Raw genomic sequence first — 22,592 nt, forward strand, 5'->3', positions numbered from 1 at the left:
CCCATGGGGATGGGGATGGTGCATGAGGGCTGCAGGCCAGGGGAACCCATGGGGATGGGGATGGTGCATGAGGGGTGCAGGCCAGGGGAACCCCTGGGGATGGGGATGGTGCATGAGGGCTGCAGGCCAGGGGAACCCATGGGGATGGGGCTGGTGCATGAGGGCTGCAGGCCAGGGGAACCCCTGGGGATGGGGATGGTGCATTGCAGGCCAGGGGAACCCCTGGGGGGGGGCGCAGGGGGGGCTGCAGGGGGGGGGGGGGGGGGGGGGGGGGGGCAGGCGGCGGGGGGGCAGGGAACGGGGCTGGTGCACATGGCCTGGGGGGAGGGCTGAGGAGGGGGAGGGGCTGGGGCTGGCAGGGGCGGGGCTGGGGCCGCAGGGGAGGCTCGGGGAACCGCGACGGGCGCGGGGCTCAGCAGCAAGGGCGGCAGCGGCCCCTTTAATTCCGCCCCCCCATGGCGTTGCTCCGCTCCAGTGTTGGCGGCACAAAGCTTCCCGCGAGTGTGACGTTATTGTGTGTGGCCGCTGCCCCACGTAACCCCGCCTAGCACCGCCTTCCGATTGGGCGTGAGGGCGGAGTAGGAGGATGACGCGAGGAACGACGCGTGCCGTGATTGGCTGAGCGCTGAAGGCTGGGAGGTGGTGTGCTGCCCCGCCCCCCGGGTGTGCGCGAGGCGGCGGCGCGTGGCAGCGGCGGCGGCTCCCGGGCTCAGAGTCCCGAGCGCAGGCGGCGGCGCCGAGCCCGGCCCGGCCCGGCCATGACCGACTTCAAGCTGGGGATCGTGCGGCTCGGCCGGGTGGCCGGCACGGTGAGGGGCCGCGAGCCGCCTGGGCGGGGGCCGGGCCGGGCCGGCGGGAGCGCGCGGCTGGGCCCGAGGGCGGAGGACGGGACGGGTCGGGTCGGGGCGCGGCCGTGGCGGGGGCCTGGGCAGAAGCGGCGGCCGCGGCGCGGGGCCCCGGGGGGGGCTCCCTGGGGACCGCAGCGCGAGCCGCTGTTCCCGGCACATGGGCGGCAGCGCTGCCCCGGCAAGTGGCGGGCGTGGAAACTCGGCCCTTGCCGAGCGCGTGGCCCGGCCTCTCGCGTGCGGCTCCCGGCTCGGGCTGTGCCGGGCTCGGGCTGTGCCGGGCTCGCGCCGCTGTGTCGCTGGGGGAAGCCGCGGTGGCGGCGCACGGCGCTGGGAGCGCGGGAGCTGTGGGGCGCTGTGGTGAGGGGCAGGGTTGGGCGCTGAGCGGGGGCCCCAGAAGGCGTTAATACCCCGTTCGCTTTCCAAGCGGTGTGGTCCGAGGCAGGCAGGCGTGTAAAGAGTTGGGGTTCCACCCTTGGATGCTAAAAAATCTTTGTCCAGATAATAAATGCAATACGGGCATTGGTGGCACCAGCTAGGGGTCAGGTCTCTGGCCTTTGTTGTCCCTCTGAGATTGCCTGTAAGGCTGCCATAGATCTTTGGACGTGTCCATTGGATCTGTCCATTGGGATCTTGATCCAGCTTCTTAAGTTTGTTTCACACAGGCACCTGAATGGTACCAATATTTAATCTGCAATGGATATAGACTGGTAGTGACTTATAGTCAGAGTTATAGTGAATTCAGTAAACTGGTTTAGTTTTTTTAGTAGTGCTCTTTCTAAAAGGAAACTCAATTCCTAATTCAGTGTATGACAATTCCATGTACAGCGAACTTTGTAGTAAATTGAGATGCATCTTTGGCATGGTACATGATGGTGATACAGTACTGCATTCTGCTTAGCTAAGTATGTTACTAAACGGGCCAATGTAATTTTTTTTAGTGTTCACCCAGATTTTCGGAAAAGATGTAGGTGGTAGCCATTAAGTGGTCTCAGATTTGTTCTTCCATTTGTCTAAGTTAGTGTTGGGGTAATGGAGATTTGAAAGGAACAAGTGTAGGTAGAGAATACATGAAATAACTGTTCTCCTAGAATATTTTAGCAGCAAATTGAATAAGCATAGAAACAGTGAAGAAGAGCTCTGTGGAGCTCAAAAGCTTCGCTCTTTCACCACTAGAAGTTGGTCCAATTAAAGATATTATCTCACCCATCTTGTGTGTCTCATAGAAACACTAAGGCATTTTCCTTCACTAAACTTGGTGAGCTCTGGAATGTAGACCTGCTGTGAAGGTTCTTAGTTCTACAGGGTTGAACATATTTTGTCTAGGTTAGGTAATGGGTAAATAACTTCATACGTCACTAATATTTTAATAACTTCTACAATTCTAGTGGATCCTGTATTAAGCCTAGGGTCTGGGTGCTTTGCCATCCCACTTCACATGGCAAGTCATGGCTGTGTAAGGCAGTGGTTCTTGACCAGGATTCTGAAATCTCCTGGGGGGGGCTGTCAAAGTAAACCAGAGAGCAGGGCCGGTGTTAGACTCACTGGGGCTCAGGGCAGAAAGCCAAAGCTGTTGAGGGCTGAAGCCAAAGCCCGAGCAATTTAGCTTTGCAGGGCCCCCTGTCATGAGAGCCACAGGCAGTTACCCTGCTTGCCACCCCCTAATGCCAGCCCTAGCTTTTAATCTACTAGATATGCAGAAAAACAGTTGTGGCACAGATGGGCCATGGAGGTTTTTATAGCAAGTTGGGAGGAGCTCAGAAAGAAAAAGGTTGAGAACCCCCAGTGTAAAGAATATAGCTAAAAATCTGTGCCCTGTAAAGTGATGTCATCAGGAACTGGTTGTGCAGGTGCTGCTTACTTGCGGTGTTAAAATATTGCTAGTTAAATCATACATTGCAGAATATCTTCAGTAATAACCTTAAATCTTTCAAAAAGTTACAGCTGTTCTTAACTGCCTTTAACATGTTTGGTATATTTTAGACAAAGTATACGCTGATAGATGAACAAGACATCCCATTAGTGGAGAGTTACTCTTTTGAGGTAAGTGTTTTGAGCTTTGTTTAAGTTCTCTGAGCCAATATGGTTATTAGACTCTTGACATACTGTGGCTAGAATAGTGCTAGCAAATCATAACTCCCCTCTCTGGAGAGGATAGATAGCTATTAACATTACTACTAGCCTCTAAGTCTACAGCATGGCTTCTGAACATGGATATTAACATGTAAGACGTACATAGTTACAATTGTTAGGCTGCAACCTTGTTTAAAAAGGTTAAGTTATATAGGATATATCTATAGAGACAGAAAAGGTGTATTTTCAATCAAGTTAGCTTAACTCAATTGAACCCCCCTCCCCACACCTGGGTAGACACAACCTTTAAGACTGTGGTGTTCACAGACCAGCTCAGCTGTCATTAAAGGTATTAAACTGTGTATGTGGGTGTTACGGTGGGTGGGGTTGTTTTAAAAAACACACCCTTTGTTGTCTGTGTAGAGAAAGATCATGTTTCCCTTTTCCTTCTCCATTCCAGTCCCATTAGCAGCTGTTGTGGTGTGGTGAGGAAAACATAAATTCTGAAGCAACAAGTGTGGGCACTACATGACTCAATGGTGAATTCTGTCTGTCTTTCAAAAGTACTTATAAGGCTCCTGTACCATTATATCTGAGTCATTACAACTTTTAATGTACTCATCCTACCAGCATACCTGTGTGATTGGGAAGTGCTGTTATCCCCATTTTACAAACGGCAAACTGAGGCACAGAGAGACCTAGGCTGGCACCTTAACCACAGGACCATCTATTCTATCCTCTTTGCCCATAGCATTTCTGCTGTGTGCAGTCCACCTCTTCCTTCTCCTCAGAACCTTTTGTTCTCTGTCTAATGCAGAAGTATTAAATAACTAAAATCCCATTAAGATGAAGTGGCATATAATCAGTTTCCTGCAGTTGCAGGGGGCAGATGATGTTGGGTGTTGGTCTTTCCTGTCTCCCACATCCCAAAGGGAATGTTAAGCAGTGCTGTTGACAGTTGGATGCCCTTGGTCACAGAACACTCTTTCCTTCTCTCCAGGCTCGGATGGAGGTAGATGCTGATGGAAATGGTGCTAAAATATTTGCTTATGCTTTTGACAAAAACAGAGGAAGGGGATCTGGGCGTCTGCTGCACGAGCTACTGTGGTAGGTGTTGTACAAAGAATTAATATAGTAAAGGTTTCAGTCAGGGATGTAGCTTGCAATCTTCAGCTTGTTTGTACACTAAATAATGCATTATGAACACTAACAGTGGGTGCAATTAGAGATTTTTGCTGTGTTAAAAGGCTTAATGAAGAATGAAACCAGTCTCTCTGTAAGAAATGTTGCTCATGGGAAACTACTTGTTTGCCCATCTATACCCATAGTTTAAATCTAGGAGTTACTAAATTCCTAGAACCTTTGGGTTCTGTTCACCCCATGATATGCAAGTATAACTCCCAGTAGTACCAGTGAGATGTGAATGTTTTGTGTTTGCTCAGTCTTCTGAATGATTGATTGGGATAGGACAGTGCTAAAGGTTCAACAGATTGTTTCAGCATAGTGGTGCTTTGTTTGCTGCTAACTTTAAATTTTGCACACTTTATTGAATACTAGTCAGTGCTTTATATTCTCTGTCAGGCGAGTCACCTGTGCCTGTCTAAACACTTCAGAGGCTGACTTGATATATTCAGTACTTTAATTTGGCTATTTAATTTTGTAACGTGTGTGTTCTCCTGTCTAGCTATCTTGTAGGAAATGATTTTGCTCCTTTTCATGCACAGAGCAGATCCTTGACTATCATTGGTGACTAAAAACTGAACTTAAAAGTTTGTAGAAAAGGTAATTGCTCATGGTGAGAGAATCCTGAAGTAGTCACTGAAAGCCCTTTATTTTGAGACATAAGCCTAGGGATATTGTTTGCTGGTCACCTCGATGAGTTTGTATATTGTTGCTCTAAATTGGAGTTGCCCAGAAATTATCCACTCAAACCTATTGCTTAATGAATTTTCTGGTTAAATATTCATGCAACTATGAGACCCCTTGAGGTCCCCCACTGCTCCCCAAATAATGTTTTTACATATTGCCCCTCACTGGTGTCTAAGGCCTGATCTACACTGAAATGTTAGGTCAACCCAGCTATGTCGCTCAGGGGTGTGACATAGTTAAACAATAAACCTCTGGTGCAGACAGCGCTATGTCAATAGAGGAATTCTGCAGTTGACCTAGCTACTCACCTCTCAGGGAGGTGGATTACCTGTACGGACAGGAGAAACCCTCCTGTCAGTGTAAGTAGTATCTATGCTGAAGCATTGCTGCTGTATTGTTTCAAGTGTAGACAAGTCCTTAGCACTCTGCACCTGTTAGGTTTAGTGCCTCTGGCAATGCTGCTAATCCTGTTGCAAAGGTAACTGACTATAATTGTTTGGTAAATCAGATTGCCCACTGCAGTGGACACAAACCTAATGCTGTAATAACTAAAGTCCATAAGTAGAATAAATAATCTCATAAAAGGATGCTGCTTCTGTTCAAATGACTGATATTGAAAGTTATCCACATAGTGGTGGTCCAGCTGTTTGCATATTGAGCAGCCCATTCATTCTCTCTTTCAGTAACATGACTGCTTTACTGTTTTGAATAAATTATAATGAATTCAGTTGACTTGTGTACAAAAAATAGTATCTCTTTATGTTCCCTCCCCATGCATGTATGCATTATGATTAAGGCTACGTTTTAGTCATGGGTATTTTTAGTAAAAGTCATGGACGGGTCATGGGCAGTAAACAAAAATTCATGGCCCGTGACTTTTACTAAAAATACCTGTGAATAAAACTTGGGGTGGAGGATGCACCTGACTGGGGGCCCTGCGGATGCTGGGGGAGGGTGGCCCAGCTGCTTGGGGCAGGGAGTGGGGGGCGTGGGCAGCAGCCCGGGATCTGAGACCCCTGCTGATGCTGGAGGTTGGGTTGCCGGGGCTAGCAGGCTCCCTACCTGGCTCCATGCCTGCCTCCTCCCCCCCCTCCCCCCCGCAGTGGCAGAGTTTGGGTATGGGATGGGGCAGTGGGTTGGGGAATGGGACGGGGTGAGGCAGGCTCTGGGCAGCACTTACCTGGGCTCCCCAGAAGCGGCAACATCCCCCTCGTTCAGCTGCTAGCCAGAGGCATGCAGGCACCACTACCGCAGCTCCTGTTGGCTGTGGTTCCTGGCCAATGAGAGCTGTGAAGCCAGTGCTCTGGGCGGAGGCAGCGTACAGAACTTCCTGGCCATGACTTCGCCTAGCAGCTGAGCCTAATTCCTCCCTGCCTAATTCCTCACACAATGTAGTTGCAGGCACCATCCAGCTACAACCTGGTCAAGGGTCTCAGGCTTTTTCCTGCCCCAGTAATCCAAGCTCCAGTGTCACTCAGATTGATTTACATGAATTTGGAGTCATTTAAAAAAAAACAACAAAAAACAAAACCCCATGTTTTCCTTGGCAGGCCAAGATTGATGTTCTGCCCTCCCTCCAAGTGGGCTGTGAGGCTAAAGCACTTTGAGGTCTTTAAATGAAACAATGAAGTGTTATTGTCCTCATCCAATAGCCAGTCACTGTTCCCAACCCCAAGCCTTGCCTCTTGTCTAAACCTAATCTCAGAACTGGAGAAAACTGCAGCAGGTAGAAAAATTGGAGTCAGTTGGCATTTTCTGCAAAAATGCAGCTTACACTGCAAGAGCTAAGCTTGTCTGCCTGATGTTACTGATGAGTTGTTGCTGCTGCACCCAGCCAAAAAGTGAGAACTAAGTTTTTCTCCGACATTGCCATATTAGCAGTTGTCTACTTACAATCTTGAGTTAGTACAGCATATTGCGGTTTCAACATAAGTGTTTACACTGCCTTTGACACCAGTTTAAATAAATTAGTTTAAAATCACAGCTCAGCCCTCAGCACAGGAAACTAGCTACTCCCAGAATGCAAAGAGGAAGCTTGATTCTCTCTATCCTAATTACTTCAATGGAGTGTGATTTGCAGCACTGCCATTGTCCTTTGCAAAAGGGCTCCATACTCTTCCCTGTTGTACTTGACCATGTCCTCAGGACAGGCCCTTTGCCCATTCATTCCCCAAAGCAGGATTTTCATGTCTCTCTGGCTAGTCTGCCCACAGGATGAGTTTTCCTTCCTCATTCATCCTTTTTATTCTCGGAGGCATGAGGAGTCCTGTGGAAAAAATAGCCTGATCATGTAATTAAAGACTCTCATAGACACAGGGGGCCACATTAAGGTTGCATGTGCAACTTTAATTCAGGCATTTCCTAATTTTTGACTGCTTGACTTTGCAACCATAGTGTTCTTCTAACATGTGTATTATTTCATAGGGTTTTTAAAAAAGCAAACTGAAAAAAACAAATTCCATCATGTGGCATCCTACTGACATCCATGTGTGTTAACAGCAGGGTTGGAATATTTAGATCCACTCCCCAGGCCTCTACCACTTGAGCTACTGGGGGTAACTGATAGAAGTAATAGCTTGTCATCTTATGTGGACCTGCACTCGAAGGGGAAGAGCGGCACACTTTTCTAATGGGTTTCACAGATATTTGTTGACAGGAGAGAAATGGAGAGACTCTGGAATCTTGGTCTCTATTCCAGGCTCTAGCCTACCCTAGTAGGCACATACTCTTCTGCCCATTCTCCCAGGCTTGACCGCTTCTGCCCCATCACTGGCTCCTTGTCCCAGTCTCCACTCCTTAGTTTTCTCATCCCAGTCTGACTCCCCCAACTCTCCCTGGCTCCATCAGATGCCACCAGTTAGGTCATTGAGAGCACAGGAGGGACAGGCTCCTTGCTCTTAGTTCTATTGCAGGGGTGGCCAACCTGTGGCTCCGAAGCCACATGCAGCTCTTCAGAAGTTAATATGCGGCTCCTTGTATAGGCATCGACTCCGGGGCTGGAGCTACAGGCGCCAACTTTCCAGTGTGCCAGTGGGTGCTCACTGCTCAACCCCTGGCTCTGCCACCGGCCCTGCCCCCACCCCTTCCCACCCCCTCCCCTGGGCCTGCCGTGCCCTCCCTCTTCCCCTCCAGAGCCTCCTGCATGCCACGAAACAGCTTATCGGGAGGTGCAGGGAGGGAGGTAAATTCTGGCTCCTTCTCAGGCTCAGGTTGGCTACCCCTGTTCTAGTGCCTGGTCCCACGCAGGTCCAGAGGAGCAATTAAAAGGAAAATCCAGCTTTCCCCCTGCAGCCTGGGCTGGAGCATGCTTAGTTAGTGGCTCTATGGGGGTGACGCACTGCAGTCTGGTCAGCACTGGGAGCAGTGAGAGGCATGTTCATGCTTAGTATGTATGGAATTATCAGAGGTCTTTACTGCTAAGTTCTAATGTCTTCACTGAGCATGTGCAAACTGCAATTTTTGAAAGGCTTATAACCACATTTGGGTGGATTTTCACAGGGAAGGCAAAAGGCACATCGTTGATGCAAAGGCTATCCCTGGTCTAAAAGCATGGAGGTGCTAGAGCATTTCAAAGAAAGGGACTCAAGAATCCACCCAGTGTGGAAAATTTTAGCTCAAACTGTTAAAATTAGGCAAAGTTTTATAAGTAACTGAAAACAGGGACTTATAATGGGAAGTGTGGGGCAACCTGAATAAGCTGTGCCACCATCCCCACATGTAATACCTTTTGTGTTCATTGCTCCTACTGTTAAAATTATCTTATAGTGCTGTAAATTACTCATCACTTTGCAAAGCACGTAGCCGGATCCAGCTCCCTGCGCTGCAAACTTGCACTCTGAGATGTAAGACATGGAGGAATAATTCAGGACAGAGATGATTTAGTGAGAAAGATTGCTACAATAAATGAGTTGGGAATGGAAAAGGAGGATGGGCCAGGAATAACACTTGCACATGGACAAGGAATAGATTGATGGGGTGAAAGAGAGCAGATGAAAGGAACAATAATGAGGGGAGGCATGTAGGGAATGAAATGAGTAGGAGGAAGTAAATGTTAGTTTGGGGTGGGGGAGGGGAATATATTAAGCAGGGCATGTACATGCTAATTATCCAACCTCTTCGTTTAAACAAATTTCTATTTGTACCTGCTGGTCACGAAAGCCCACAATGGTTCCAAAGGAGTCTTTATAGTGTGTATAGTATACAATTACAGGCACTAAAATGGTGGTTGCTGGTCACTGGTGAAGCTCTAGAGCCTTTAAGTCCTTGCTTAGAGACTTCCTAATGGAGCTCTAGCTGTAGTGTTGCATGTGCATGTCACATGTGCACCTAAGTGTATCTGATCTAATCCATCTGTTGACTGTCCTAACTTGCAGAAGTGCTATAACATTTATTTTATTTTGTAATTTTCTTTTTCAATTAAGGGAGTAGACTCTGGCCTTACAATTAAAGTTTTCAGCTAGAGCACTTTTATGGCAGAATACTAAACTTGTGGAATAAGTCTATTCTACTAATAAGAATGCTGTGAAGATCTGTCACTACAGTGACATGAATGGCATCTCTGATACACTACTTCTTCTGGCAAGAAACACACCACTCATAGTCTATGGAGAACTGTTCTTTGCTGTGAACTGCAAATTGTATTTAATCTATTCCAGGGAGAGGCACCGGGGAGGGATTGCCCCAGGATTTCAAGTGGTACATCTGAACGCAGTGACGGTGGACAACCGACTGGACAATCTGCGTTTAGTCCCATGGGGATGGAGACCCAAAGCTGAAGATGTTTCTAGTAAACAAAGGTATATCAACACTGTATTTATGGGTGAGATGTAATGGAGCTCAGGAGTAAGCTGCATCCAACAAATTAACTTGGAACTATCTTCAAAATTCACTTGCCTCTTCCAGACTATTTTCTGACAAAAACCCAAATAAATGAACCTTGATCTAACACCTTGATCTTGAACAGCTCACAATTTCTGTTCCTGCATTTCCCCATCTGAAATGGAGAGAAGAATTTATTGTGGTTTATAGACAAAACAGAGCCTGTCATCACTGTGACCAAGTGTCTCCCCTCCTTTTCTGTTCTTTGTCTTTTAGAATTGTGGCAGGGACACACAAACCAACAAAAAATTTCCATTGATGATGATCAGAATTTAGATTGGCAAAGGAAAAAAAAAAAGGCTTGACCTTATTAGTTTGACTTGTGCATAATTACTTTGTCTATTTTGATGTGACATTGACAATATGTGGTTTAATGGTTATAAAGCGTTTTACCTTCTTGAGTTTCAATGTGTTCTTTTATTAGATAATTGTCTAACCCTCCCCCCTGTAATTTTCCACAACTATGAAAACTTAGATTAAAATTTTTTAAAATACATCGATATCTACTGAAACTACAAAAAATTGAATTCTGCCAAGACTATTTATATCATAATTGTTGAAAGAAGAAAACAATCAAAATCTTGTTGGCTACAAATGTAGCTTTTTATTAAACTTGCATACATTCCATTCCACTTGGATGATGGCATTTGGGCATCATAAAACTAAGTCTGCGGTTTTAACTGGATAAAGGATTTCGGTTCCTGTCCTAAACAGTTAATGCTACACAGCAGCCTCCTAACTTTCCAGAAGTTGCTGCAGTTCAGTTGATGAAGTGTTCCCTGTGCGTAGCTTGTAAAGTGCTTATGATCAGGAGTTATGTGACTTGAAGTAGATACTATTCAAAAGATGGCTTAGGCCCTAGGATCAGGAGTGCTTATTTGGAGTCATAGTTTGACATCACAATAGTTTTGCAGTAACTACCTGTGATATCAGGATTTCTCAGGTCAAGTAGAAGCATCAGCAGATGCAATAACTATCTAGCAGATGTTTGTGTACTGTCCATCACTATAGTGTCCAATGCTGAAACAATCCTTTCACTTGTGTTGCACTACTAGTAATAAAGATCACTCAATCCCCATAATATGTATTAAAGTGTTGAGTTGTATAGCAAGCCAAGCATGACAATATTAGAACTGGCTAATATCAAGCAATAACAGATAAAAACCTACCTCCTGCAACTTGAGGAAACTAAAATTAAACCAAAAACATGAAGGGAGATATCATCTCAGCCTCAAGTGCAAACTATTTTGGGGGTCTTTCTAACATAGTTTGCATAGAGATTTAGTGCAGAGAAAAATCTTGCCACATACCATTAGTCCTGAGAAATCCAGTGCTTGATGCTTAAATATTGTGTTGAAGCCTGTGGCATGTCCTTTAGTCACCTGGCACTTAGATGGTTATAGTGCACTTGTGGCTCTTATCCTGGGGCACCAAAATACCAGCAAAGCTCATCTGAGCCAACGAACGCAGTGGTATTCAAACTTAATATGTATTCAGGTTAAAGACAAAGTGAGTTACAGGAATCAGATTCCATCCTACTGTGCTAGCATTTTGTGAGGGCCTGAGTCTGTGCTCCACTGCATAGACTATGGCCCAATAAGTTTCAGACCTCACTCATCTCCCTGGGTGATGTTTTGTTTTAATTGTATGGTGCAGCCTGAATAACATTAGAACAGTGTTTGTGTTATGTTAGTGGAGACCTATGGGCTTCAATCCCATTGTAGCACCGGAATTTCTTCTTTGTCTACTAAATTGAAATAGCCGCAGCACCAGTAAGATGATGGTGTTCAGAGCGTTGGTCAATTTAAGAAACTTCCTTTCAGAAGCCAGTGAATGGCAAGAGTTTCTACATTAGAGCAGGCCAGGAGAGCTCAAATGGGGGAATAAGTCCTTTGATCGACCCTTATTTAAATACAATGTCTTCAATTAAACATTTTTTGGTGGTGGCTTTTGCATCAGGCCTGAAATAGGAATCCTGAAAAGAGGCCAGTTAAGGGAGGAATGCAAATGGACCCTTAACTCTAATGGGGTCAAAGACAATGTCTGCACAACCTACTTCACAACTTGAATCAGTTTTAATTTCTATAAATGTCTATTCTAAACTCATGGAGTAAACGTGTTTTTTCCATTAAAGGGAACAAAGTCTGTACTGGCTGGCGATCCAGCAGCTTCCCACAGATCCAATAGAAGAGCAGTTTCCTGTGCTGAATGTAACGCGGTATTACAACGCTAATGGGGATGTTGTGGAGGAAGAGGAAAATTCATGCACATACTATGAATGTCACTACCCCCCATGCACAATGATTGAAAAACAGGTGTGTTCGAAGTACATTGAAAGTAGCAATGGAAGAGACCCATTAGGCCACTTTGTGTCCAAAGATTGTTCCCTGCTGTGTAATCTCCAGTGCTTTGCCTTGTCTAGTTTTAAGTGTCTCAAGCTATCACTAATGATCTTCATCTGAATCCCTATAGAAGAAAATTCCCTGTCCTAATAACTGCAAGGTATTTTTTCTAGTAGCATTAATTTTCTTTTTTTCATTTGAATTTCATTACTCCCCATTAGGTCGTCTTAACAATTCCTTAGGCTTCGGGGGTGTTTTTACTCTGAATAATTGGCTGTATACCACAGTTACGTGTATAATCCATGCAAACTGAATATCAAAATGCTTTAGCAAGTATGCATGGTGGGAGATACACAAAGTGGTTATTCCAGATGACGAGCTGCAAAGAAGGCTCTTCTGCTATCAGTGGCAAGGTTGTGAAGGGACAGCAAGGCAGCCAGTGATGGGGAAGGGTTGAGCAAATCCACTGAGGGCTTTAAAAATAAGAAATCTTGAACTGGAACCTGAACTGATCTAATAGAACTTGTTGAGAGGGTGTTAATTCTGCTTTGTATGTCAGAAGATGGGCAGTAGCATTCTGTGCCTGCTGGAGAGCTGCAGAATACTGAAAAGAGGGGAGTTGCATTAGACAAGAGGCAATAAAGCTGTGGATGAAGATCGGAGTAGTGGAGGAGTCAAAGTAGTAGCATGCCTGGCCATTGCTAGGAAGGAGATGATAGGCAGCCTTTAGACAAGGGAGTTTTGGAAAGGGAAACTGGCAGAGAGTAGATTGGGTGAGGGGTGGTCTGAGGGCTGAGCCTCGTCTCAATGAAGCAGATGTGTCCTTGTCTGAACGAGGGATTTTTTTTCCTTTTGATAGTGAATGCTGAGCAGGATAAACTTCAAGAGATGCAGGTTACCCCCTGGACCCTCCCAAATTAAGTGCTTTAAAAAAAAAAAGCTTTAAACATAGTGAACCTTTAAGCAAACACGTACCTTAATGTATGAGTCTTAAATGTGCTAACTCCTGAACAGGGATCTCCATCTCTTTTTCTCCCTTCCCCCTTTTGGGACCAATATCGTGAAGGCCCCTGATGATCCACAAGTTTGAGGGCTGAGCCTCTGCAGTACTTCTAGTCTTTTTTTTCCTGATCTGGGAACACTTGGACTGTCTGGCAGAACTATAACACTGTAAGAACAAATGTGAAACTGTCAGTGGTCTCAGCTCATTACACCTGTTAACTTCTCAGTGCTGCAGTTGCCCTTAGAGCATAAGTTAGTGCAATGGTTGCACATCCTATTGATTTAGGGAATCTAATTGTTGGATGTTCATATTTCCCAAATGCTGATAGATTTATGGTGGGGCTTGTCCGTGTGTCGGGCTTCTTGGGGAATGGCTTATCTGGACTCTTGGGGCTGAGCTGGCTAACTGATAGCTGTTCTACATTTTTTCTAGTTACGTGAATTCAATATATGTGGCCGATGCCAGGTAGCAAGGTACTGTGGGTCTCAGTGCCAGCAGAAGGACTGGCCTGCTCACAAGAAGCACTGTCGGGAGAAGAAACGAACCTTCCAGCAAGAGCTCGGACCAGAACGATGACCAGGTGGCACAGGCCTCTCAGCAGCAGGATTCCTTCTCAAAGGCATTGGACTCTTGCTTTTGCACAGTAATGACAGACTGCTTATTGAAGCCAGAGGCACTGAAGAAGACAAACCCTGTGATGCTTGAGTAGAACAGCTGACTGGACTAAGCCAGCTCTGACTGGTGCTGTGGAAAGGGATTGGGTCTTCCCTTCCAGTATTATATTCTCAAGCAAAAAGACTACTGTGGAGGCTCCAGGCAGGAAGCTTCTCATTATTTATATGTTAATATGTTTGTAAACTCATGTACAGTTTTTTGTTAGAAATTCTCAATAGGACTCATTTACTGTAATGTTCAGATGAGAACACATTGTTGGCCTACAAGTAAAAAAAACTGTCATGTAGCAAAAGCTTTTCCTCCCATGTGGCTAAACAATATCTGTGGCTGTTCCAAGGCCAGGAGACTGGCTCAGACATCAGCAGTTACTCTGGAGAACTCTGCATGGAAGTTATATTTTAAAAAAGCAAAACAAAGTAAAGGGTTGGAATGAATTGTTGTCTGTTCTGCTCTGTAGTTTTCTCCTGTTCCCTTTTAGCCATTTCTGAAGCTCAGTAACACTTGGTCTTTACAGCTCTTACTAAGCATTTTCTTTCTAGTACACCAAGCCTTGACACTGGGCCCAGAATTCAGGGTATCTTTGACAAGGAGACTGGAAGGGCATGGAGCTGGTTGATCCCACTTGCATTGGAGAAGGGCTGCTAGAGATCATGCTTTGTGTTTGCAGAAAGTTTAAATCTGGTTTCCTGCTGTCAAACCTTTGCATGCTCATGAATGTAGCCAAAGGATCTTCTCTTGCTTTTCCAGATGTTTGTAACTGATCTGGTAGGTATAGTGGTTGCTTTGGGATACTCCTTACTTTAAAGAGATGCTATCAATCTGAAAATCATATTTTTCTGAATTTTTTTTTACTTAATAGTGAAAATTAACACCAAAAATGTGGGAGGAAATTTTTTTTGGCCTGCTTTGGAAAAGAGAATTATTTTGGCTCCTCTTGCTTTTTTATTATGTATAACAGATACCTTAACGTTATGCTTACTTTTACTTAGAAGTACCAGAAACGTCAAATTTGGGTGCTCTCTATTGTTTTTGAGGGACTAAATGGATGACTCAAATATGCAGTGCAAATTTTCTCAGTCCTCAATAGAAAGGAGTAAGGTATTGAATTCTTAAATAGCTTTTCTGCAAGTTTTTAGTGAAATAAGTGTTAACCTAAAGAACCTGAAAAAAATCACTTCCGTTGGGTTTCACTTCTTTGGTACATGGGTCAATCCTAGTTCATTTGTCTCGAGAGTCTGCCATGAAAAACCCAGTAGTTTTACCAGTCATACTTGCATAGATATAAGGGCCTTTTATTCTTGTAGCTTAAACCCCCTTCTCAAGCAACATAAGCTAAGCCCAAGAAAAAGCCCTCTCATGGGAATGTGTGTACCTGGAGTTATACCAGTATAACTATACTGGTTTTAATTAACACCTTAGCATATAAAATAGCACATAATTAGTTGCTTTAAATGAACCAGTAGAAATTCCTGTGAATGCAAAAAGGGACATAGATACATATGATGCTGGTCCTGTTTTCTGTTTGTTTAAATAGGCAGGTAATTAGCATGACTGACTTTTTTTTTTTTTCATGGCACTATCTCAGTGCACTGGCACTAAGGACCACAATCCCTTTTCACAGCACTTGATTACAAAGGATTTTTAATCATTGTACAGAACAATCTGATAGAAATAATGTTTAACTTTTTGCTGTAGTGGTAGGTTTTATTTGTAAAAAAAACAAGGTGAGCATAGATGACTTACCTGGATACTGTTAGGGGCTAACCATGAATGTCAGATAATTTTAATTTCAGGACTGTATAAAGTTTTGAGAAACACTAATGAAAAAGATGAGTCTAAGTACAGAAAGCTGTGAAGCCATTGGCTCCCTAAGAATTAGGAGAGAGAGTCACTTATCTCAAATTAAACTCTGCTGTGGAATGGAGAAACTAGAAATAGGAAGAGGCAGTGGCAGGAGTTGTTGGAAAAGGGTGATGGTGGAGCTCTGGCCCAGTTTCATGGAAGGAACCAGTGAATATGGAGGCTGCTCCGGTGAGCTAGGCAGCAGGAAGGAAGAAAACCTGCTCTGTTAGAAGTGGGGTTGGTAGAACTCCATATTAAAGTGGTCCAATGCTTCTCGTTACAGGACTGTTTTCAGTTGCTTATGACTGCCAAGCTGTAACTGGGTTGACGTTTTTCCATGTTGTGTGTCTGCCTCAGGCTGAATTTTCTTGAAAAATTTCTGCCAAAATGGTTCAGCTGTTTCTGAGAATAAGAACATAAGAACGGCTGTACCGGGTCAGACCAAAGGTCCATCTAGCCCAGTATCTGTCTACCGACAGTGGCCAATGCCAGGTGCCCCAGAGGGAATGAACCTATCAGGCAATGATCAAATGATCTCTCTCCTGCCATCCATCTCCATCCTCTGACGAACAGAGGCTAGGGACACCATTCTTTACCCATCCTGGCTAATAACCATTTATGGACTTAACCACCATGAATTTATCCAGTTCTCTTTTAAACACTGTTATAGTCCTAGCCTTCACAACCTCCTCAGGTAAGGAGTTCCACAAGTTGACTCTGCGCTGCATGAAGAACTTCCTTTTATTTGTTTTAAACCTGCTGCCTATTAATTTCATTTGGTGACCCCTAGTTCTTGTATTATGGGAATAAGTAAATAACTTTCCCTTATCCACTTTCTCAACACCACTCATGATTTTATATACCTCTATCCTATTCCCCCTTAGTCTCCTCTTTTCCAAGCTGAAGAGTCCTAGTCTCTTTAATCTCTCCTCATATGGGACCCTCTCCAAACCCCTAATCATTTTAGTTGCCCTTTTCTGAACCTTTTCTAGTGCTAGAATATCTTTTTTGAGGTGAGGAGACCACATCTGTACACAGTATTCGAGATGTGGGCGTACCATGGATTTATATAAGGGCAATAATATATTCTCAGTCTTATTCTCTAAAGGCTAGTGAAAATGTTTACACATGTTAAAAGTCCTTTTGAAATACTCTACCACTCCCTTGCTTTGGAGCAGAGAAGTAAAGTTTGGCAGGGTAGTGGCCTTTGGCAGGGATGTGCCTTTCATCATCCATGTGGCTATCCGCTCACTTTTCGCCAAATTAGCCTTTGAGCATGTGTGGACTGATTTCTCCCCTCCCCCCGACTTGCTGCATTTTCACAGCTAAAATCTCCACAAATTCTGTCCTCATTGAGCATTCTCAAGCCTCCCACCATGCCTATTGATGATCGCACTGAGTATGTGCCAGCCTAGGGCTACCACGGAGGCAAAGCCAGAGCGTCCCTATAATGGCTGCTGCTGGCCTGGGTGAGGCTGAGCACTGGAACTGAGACCAGGGGGCCTTTCTCTTCTATGCTTTTCAGTGATCCCATCACTGGTTCCCAGGCAGCATCAAGGAAGAAGCTGCATAACTTGAATACAAAGGGGACAAAAAATGGAGGTAAAGTAGAAGATGTGGACAAGGACTGGAGTGTATGGGGGTGGACTGGGAGCCAGGGAGAGAGAGGGATGGCCATTTGGGCCTATTGTGCAAGGAGAGGGTTATGGAGACTGGGACTGGTTGGGTAAGGAGAGGGACTGGAGCTGATGAGGGAAATGGGCCTAGGAGCTGAGGTTTGAGACTGAGCAAACAGATTGGGATTAGAAACCGGTAGGGGTGAAGGGAGAGAAGGAGAGACAGGGCAAGGAGCTGGACTGTGGGGTGAGAACGGGCTGGCTGGTCAGAGACTGGGATTAGACTTGATGACCTCCTGAGTTCCCTTCCAACCCTAATATTCTATGATTAGGTGTTGGAAGAGGGAGAGACTTGGGTTTTGTGGGGTGGGGAGATTCTGTCTCAGAGACTAGGCAGCTAGGACTGGCTGGGTGAGGAGAGAAGGTAGATAAGCCTGAGGAGAAGGGACTGGGAAGGTGAAAAGACTGAGACTGGTCCAAAGCCAGGGGAAGGGGAAATACAGGATTGGAACAGGTTGAAGAGGATGGGGAAGGAGGAATCAACCTTGGGGGAAATTGGCAGAAAGTTCATTTGAGCAGCCTTCTCTTCAGAATCTGGAATGGGACCATGGATTCCTGAGTCTCCCCATTCCTCTGCTGTCGGAAAACGTCTGTACTCCCACTGGCAAAGTGCAAGTCTCATTCCCTTCTGGTGCAAAGAGGGTGACACACAGATTCATAGACTCTAGGACTGGAAGGGACCTCGAGAGGTCATCGAGTCCAGTCCCCTGCCCTCATGGCAGGACCAATACTGTCAGACCATCCCTGATAGACATTTATCTAACCTACTCTTATATCTCCAGAGATGGAGATTCCACAACCTCCCTAGGCAGTTTATTCCAATGTTTAATGATCCTGACAGTTAGGAACTTTTTCCCAATGTCCAACCTAAACCTCCCTTGCTGCAGTTTAAGCCCAATTGCTTCTTGTTCTATCCTTAGAGGCTAAGATGAACAAGTTTTCTCCCACCTCCTTATGACACCCTTTTAGATACCTGAAAACTGCTATCGTGTCCCCTCTCAATCTTCTCTTTTCCAAACTAAACAAACCCAATTCTTTCAACCTTAGAACATAGGTCATGTTCTCTAGACCTTTAATCATTCTTGTTGCTCTTCTCTGGACCCTCTCCAATTTCTCCACATCTTTCTTGAAATGCGGTGCCCAGAACTGGACACAATACTTCAGCTGAGGCCTAACCAGCGCAGAGTAGAGCGGAAGAATGATTTCTCATGTCTTGCTCACAACACACCTGTTAATGCATCCCAGAATCACGTTTGCTTTTTTTGCAACAGCATCACACTGTTGACTCATATTTAGCTTGTGGTCCACTATAACCCCTAGATCCCTTTCCGCCGTACTCCTTTCTAGACAGTCTCTTCCCATTCTGGATGTGTGAAACTGATTGTTCCTTCCTAAGTGGAGCACTTTGCATTTGTCTTTATTAAACTTCATCCTGTTTACCACAGGCCACTTCTCCAATTTGTCCAGATCATTTTGAATTTTGACCCTATCCTCCAAAGCAGTTGCAATCCCTTCCAGTTTGGTATCATCTGCAAACTTAATAAGCGTACTTTCTATGCCAATATCTAAGTCGTTGATGAAGATATTGAACAGAGCCGGTCCCAAAACAGACCCCTGCAGAACCCCACTTGTTATACCTTTCCAGCAGGATTGGGAACCATTAATAACTACTCTCTGAGTACGGTTATCCAGCCAGTTATGCACCCACCTTATAGTAGCTCCATCTAAGTTGTATTTGCCTAGTTTATCAATAAGAATATCGTGAGACCGTATCAAATGCAGCAAAGAATCCTGTGGCACCTTATAGACTAACAGACGTTTTGCAGCATGAGCTTTCATGGGTGAATACCCACTTCTTCGGATGCAAGTAGTGGAAATTTCCACTAACCACATCTGCTCTAACCCCTCAGACAGAGACTAACACCTACAAAATCTCCACCAAGCATTCTCAAAACTACAGTACCCGCACGAGGAAATAAGGAAACAGATCAACAGAGCCAGACGTGTACCCAGAAGCCTCCTACTGCAAGACAAACCCAAGAAAGAAACCAACAGGACTCCACTGGCCATCACATACAGTCCCCAGCTCAAACCCCTCCAACGCATCATCAGGGATCTACAACCCATCCTGGACAATGATCCCACACTTTCACAGGCCTTGGGTGGCAGGCCAGTCCTCGCCCACAGACAACCTGAAGCATATTCTCACTAGTAAGTGCACACCGCACCATAGTAACTCTAGCTCAGGAACCAATCCATGCAACAAACCTCGATGCCAACTCTGCCCACATATCTACACCAGCGACACCATCACAGGACCTAACCAGATCAGCCACACCATCACTGGTTCATTCACCTGCACATCCACCAATGTAATATACGTCATCATATGCCAGCAATGCCCCTCTGCTATGTACATCGGCCACACTGGACAGTCTCTAAGGAAAAGGATAAATGGACACAAATCAGATATCAGGAATGGCAATATACAAAAACCTGTAGGAGAACACTTCAACCTCCCTGGCCACACAATAGCAGATCTTAAGGTGGCCATCCTACAGCAAAAAAACTTCAGGACCAGACTTCAAAGAGAAACTGCTGAGCTTCAGAGCCATTGGCCATTATCTTTGAAAAATCATGGCGATCGGGGGAGGTCCCGGATGACTGGAAAAAGGCTAATGTAGTGCCCATCTTTAAAAAAGGGAAGAAGGAAGATCTAGGGAACTACAGGCCAGTCAGTCTCACCTCAGTCCCTGGAAAAATCATGGAACAGGTCCTCAAGGAATCAATCCTGAACCACTTAAAGGAGGGGAAAGTGATCAGGAACAGTCAGCATGGATTCACCAAGGGCAAGTCATGCCTGACTAACCTAATTGCCTTCTATGACGAGATAACCGGCTCTGTGGATGAGGGGAAAGCAGTGGATGTGCTGTTTCTGGACTTTAGCAAAGCTTTTGATACAGTCTCCCACAGTATTCTTGCCAGCAAGTTAAAGAAGTTTGGGCTGGATGAATGGATGGTAAGGTGGATAGAAAACTGGCTAGATGGTCGGGCTCAACGGGTAGTGATCAATGGTTGCATGTCTAGTTGGCAGCCGGTATCAAGTGGAGTGCCCCAAGGGTCGGTGCTGGGGCCAGTTTTATTCAATATCTTCATTAACGATCTGGAGGATGGTGTGGACTGCACCCTTAGCAAGTTTGCAGATGACACTAAACTGGGAGGAGTGGTTGATACGCTGGAGGGTAGGGATAGGATACAGAGGGACCTAGACAAATTAGAGGATTGGGCCAAAAGAAATATGATGAGGTTCAACAAGGACAAGTGCAGAGTCCTGCACTTAGGACGGAAGAATCCCATGCACTGCACAGACTAGGGACCGAATGGCTGGGCAGCAGTTCTGCAGAAAAGGACCTAGGGGTTACGGTAGACGAAAAGCTGAATATGAGTCAACAGTGTGCCCTTGTTGCCAAGAAGGCTAATGGCATTTTGGGTTGTATAAGTAGGGGCATTTCCAGCAGATCGAGGGATGTGATCATTCCCCTCTATTCAGCACTGGTGAGGCCTCATTTGGAGTACTGTGTCCAGTTTTGGGCCCCACACTACAAGAAGGATGTGGATAAATTGGAGAGAGTCCAGCGGAGGGCCACAAAAATGATTAGGGGGCTGGAGCACATGACTTTCGAGGAGAGGCTGAGGGAACTGAGAGTGTTTAGCCTGCAGAAGAGAAGAATGAGGGGGGATTTGATAGCTGCTTTCAACTACCTGAAAGGGGGGTCCAAAGAGGATGGATCTAGACTGTTCTCAGTGGTAGAAGATGACAGAACAAGGACTAATGGTCTCAAGTTGCAGAGAGGGAGGTTTAGGTTGGACATTAGGAAAAACTTTTTCACTAGTAGGGTGGTGAAGCACTGGAATGGGTTACCTATGGAGGTGGTGGAATCTCCTTCCTTAGGGGTTTTTAAGGTCAGGCTTGACAAAGCCCTGGCTGGGATGTTTTAGTTGGGTTTGGTCCTGCTTTGAGCAGGGGGTTGGACTAGATGACCTCCTGAGGTCCCTTCTAACCCTGAGATTCTATGTTGTCTCTAGCTTGCTTCTTGCTTGCATATATATACCTGCCCCTGGAAATTTCCATTACTTGCATCCGAAGAAGTGGGTATTCACCCACGAAAGCTCATGCTGCAAAACGTCTGTTAGTCTATAAGGTGCCACAGGATTCTTTGCTGCTTTTACAGATCCAGACTAACACGGCTACTCCTCTGATACGTATCAAATGCCTTACTAAAGTCTAGATATACCACATCCACTGCTTCTCCCTTATCCACAAGACTCGTTATCCTATCAAAGAAAGCTATCAGTAGTTTGACGTGATTTTTTCTTTACAAATCCAGGCTGGCTATTCCCTATCACCTTACCACCTTCCAAGTGTTTGCAGATTATTTCCTTAATTACTTGCTCCATTATCTTCCCTGGCACGGAAGTTAAACTAACTGGTCTGTAGTTCCCTGGGTTGTTTTTATTTCCCTTTTTGTAGATGGGCACTATATTTGCCCTTTTCCAGTCTTCTGGAATCTCTCCTGTCTCCCATGATTTTCCAAAGATAATGGCTAGAGGCTCAGATACCTCCTCTGTTATCTCCTTGAGTATTCTAGGATGCATTTCATCAGGCCCTGGTGACTTGCAGGCATCTAACTTTTCTAAGAGATTTTTAACTTTGTTCTTTTTTTATTTTCTCTTCTAAACCTACCCTCTTCCCATTAGCATTCACTCTGTTAGGCATTCCTTCAGACTTCTCGGTGAAGACCGAAACAAAGGAGTCATTAAGCATCTCTGCCATTTCCAAGTTTCCTGTCACTGTTTCTCCCTCCTCACTGAGCAGTGGGCCTACCCTGTCCTTGGTCTTCCTCTTGTTTCTAATGTATTGATAAAAAGTCTTCCTGTTTCCCTTTATTCCTGTCGCTAGTTTGAGCTCATTTTGTGCCTTTGCCTTTCTAATCTTGCCCCTGCATTCCTGTGTTGTTTGCCTATATTCATCCTTTGTAATCTGTCCTAGTTTCCGTTTTTTTATGACTCCTTTTTATTTTTTAGATCATGCAAGATCTCCTGGTTAAGCCAAGCTGGTCTTTTGCCAAATTTTCTCTCTTTCCTACCCAGCGCAATAGCTTGCTTTTGGGCCCTTAATAGTGTCCCTTTGAAAAACTGCCAACTCTCCTCAGTTGTTTTTCCCCCCAGTCTTGATTCCCATGGGACCTTACCTATCAGCTCTCTGAGCTTACCAAAATCCGCCTTCCTGAAATCCATTGTCTCTATTTTGCTGTACTCCCTTCTACCCTACCTTAGAATTGCGAACTCTGATTTCAGGATACTTTCACCCAAGCTGCCTTCCACTTTC

General features: G+C 45.3%; 1 protein-coding gene across 2 annotated transcripts; it reads left to right on the forward strand.

Annotated features, from left to right (window-relative positions):
• The first annotated feature begins 550 nt into the window (after positions 1-550).
• Positions 551-14,119, forward strand: ZMYND19 (zinc finger MYND-type containing 19). Of its 2 annotated transcripts, XM_039507174.1 has the most exons (7): positions 553-809; positions 2,829-2,888; positions 3,379-3,457; positions 3,919-4,025; positions 9,443-9,583; positions 11,800-11,980; positions 13,443-14,119. In XM_039507174.1, exons 3-7 carry the CDS (start codon positions 3,455-3,457, stop codon positions 13,584-13,586), a joined length of 576 nt encoding a protein of 191 aa, XP_039363108.1. In that variant the 5' UTR covers positions 553-809; positions 2,829-2,888; positions 3,379-3,454; the 3' UTR covers positions 13,587-14,119. The 2 variants fall into 2 exon arrangements, with proteins under 2 accessions (XP_039363107.1, XP_039363108.1); XM_039507173.1 differs by lacking the exon at positions 3,379-3,457 and having other exon boundaries at positions 551-809.
• The last annotated feature ends 8,473 nt before the right edge of the window (positions 14,120-22,592 follow it).

Source organism: Mauremys reevesii, linkage group 19 (assembly GCF_016161935.1).
Source record: "Mauremys reevesii isolate NIE-2019 linkage group 19, ASM1616193v1, whole genome shotgun sequence".
In the NCBI taxonomy this organism is placed as follows: domain Eukaryota; kingdom Metazoa; phylum Chordata; order Testudines; family Geoemydidae; genus Mauremys; species Mauremys reevesii.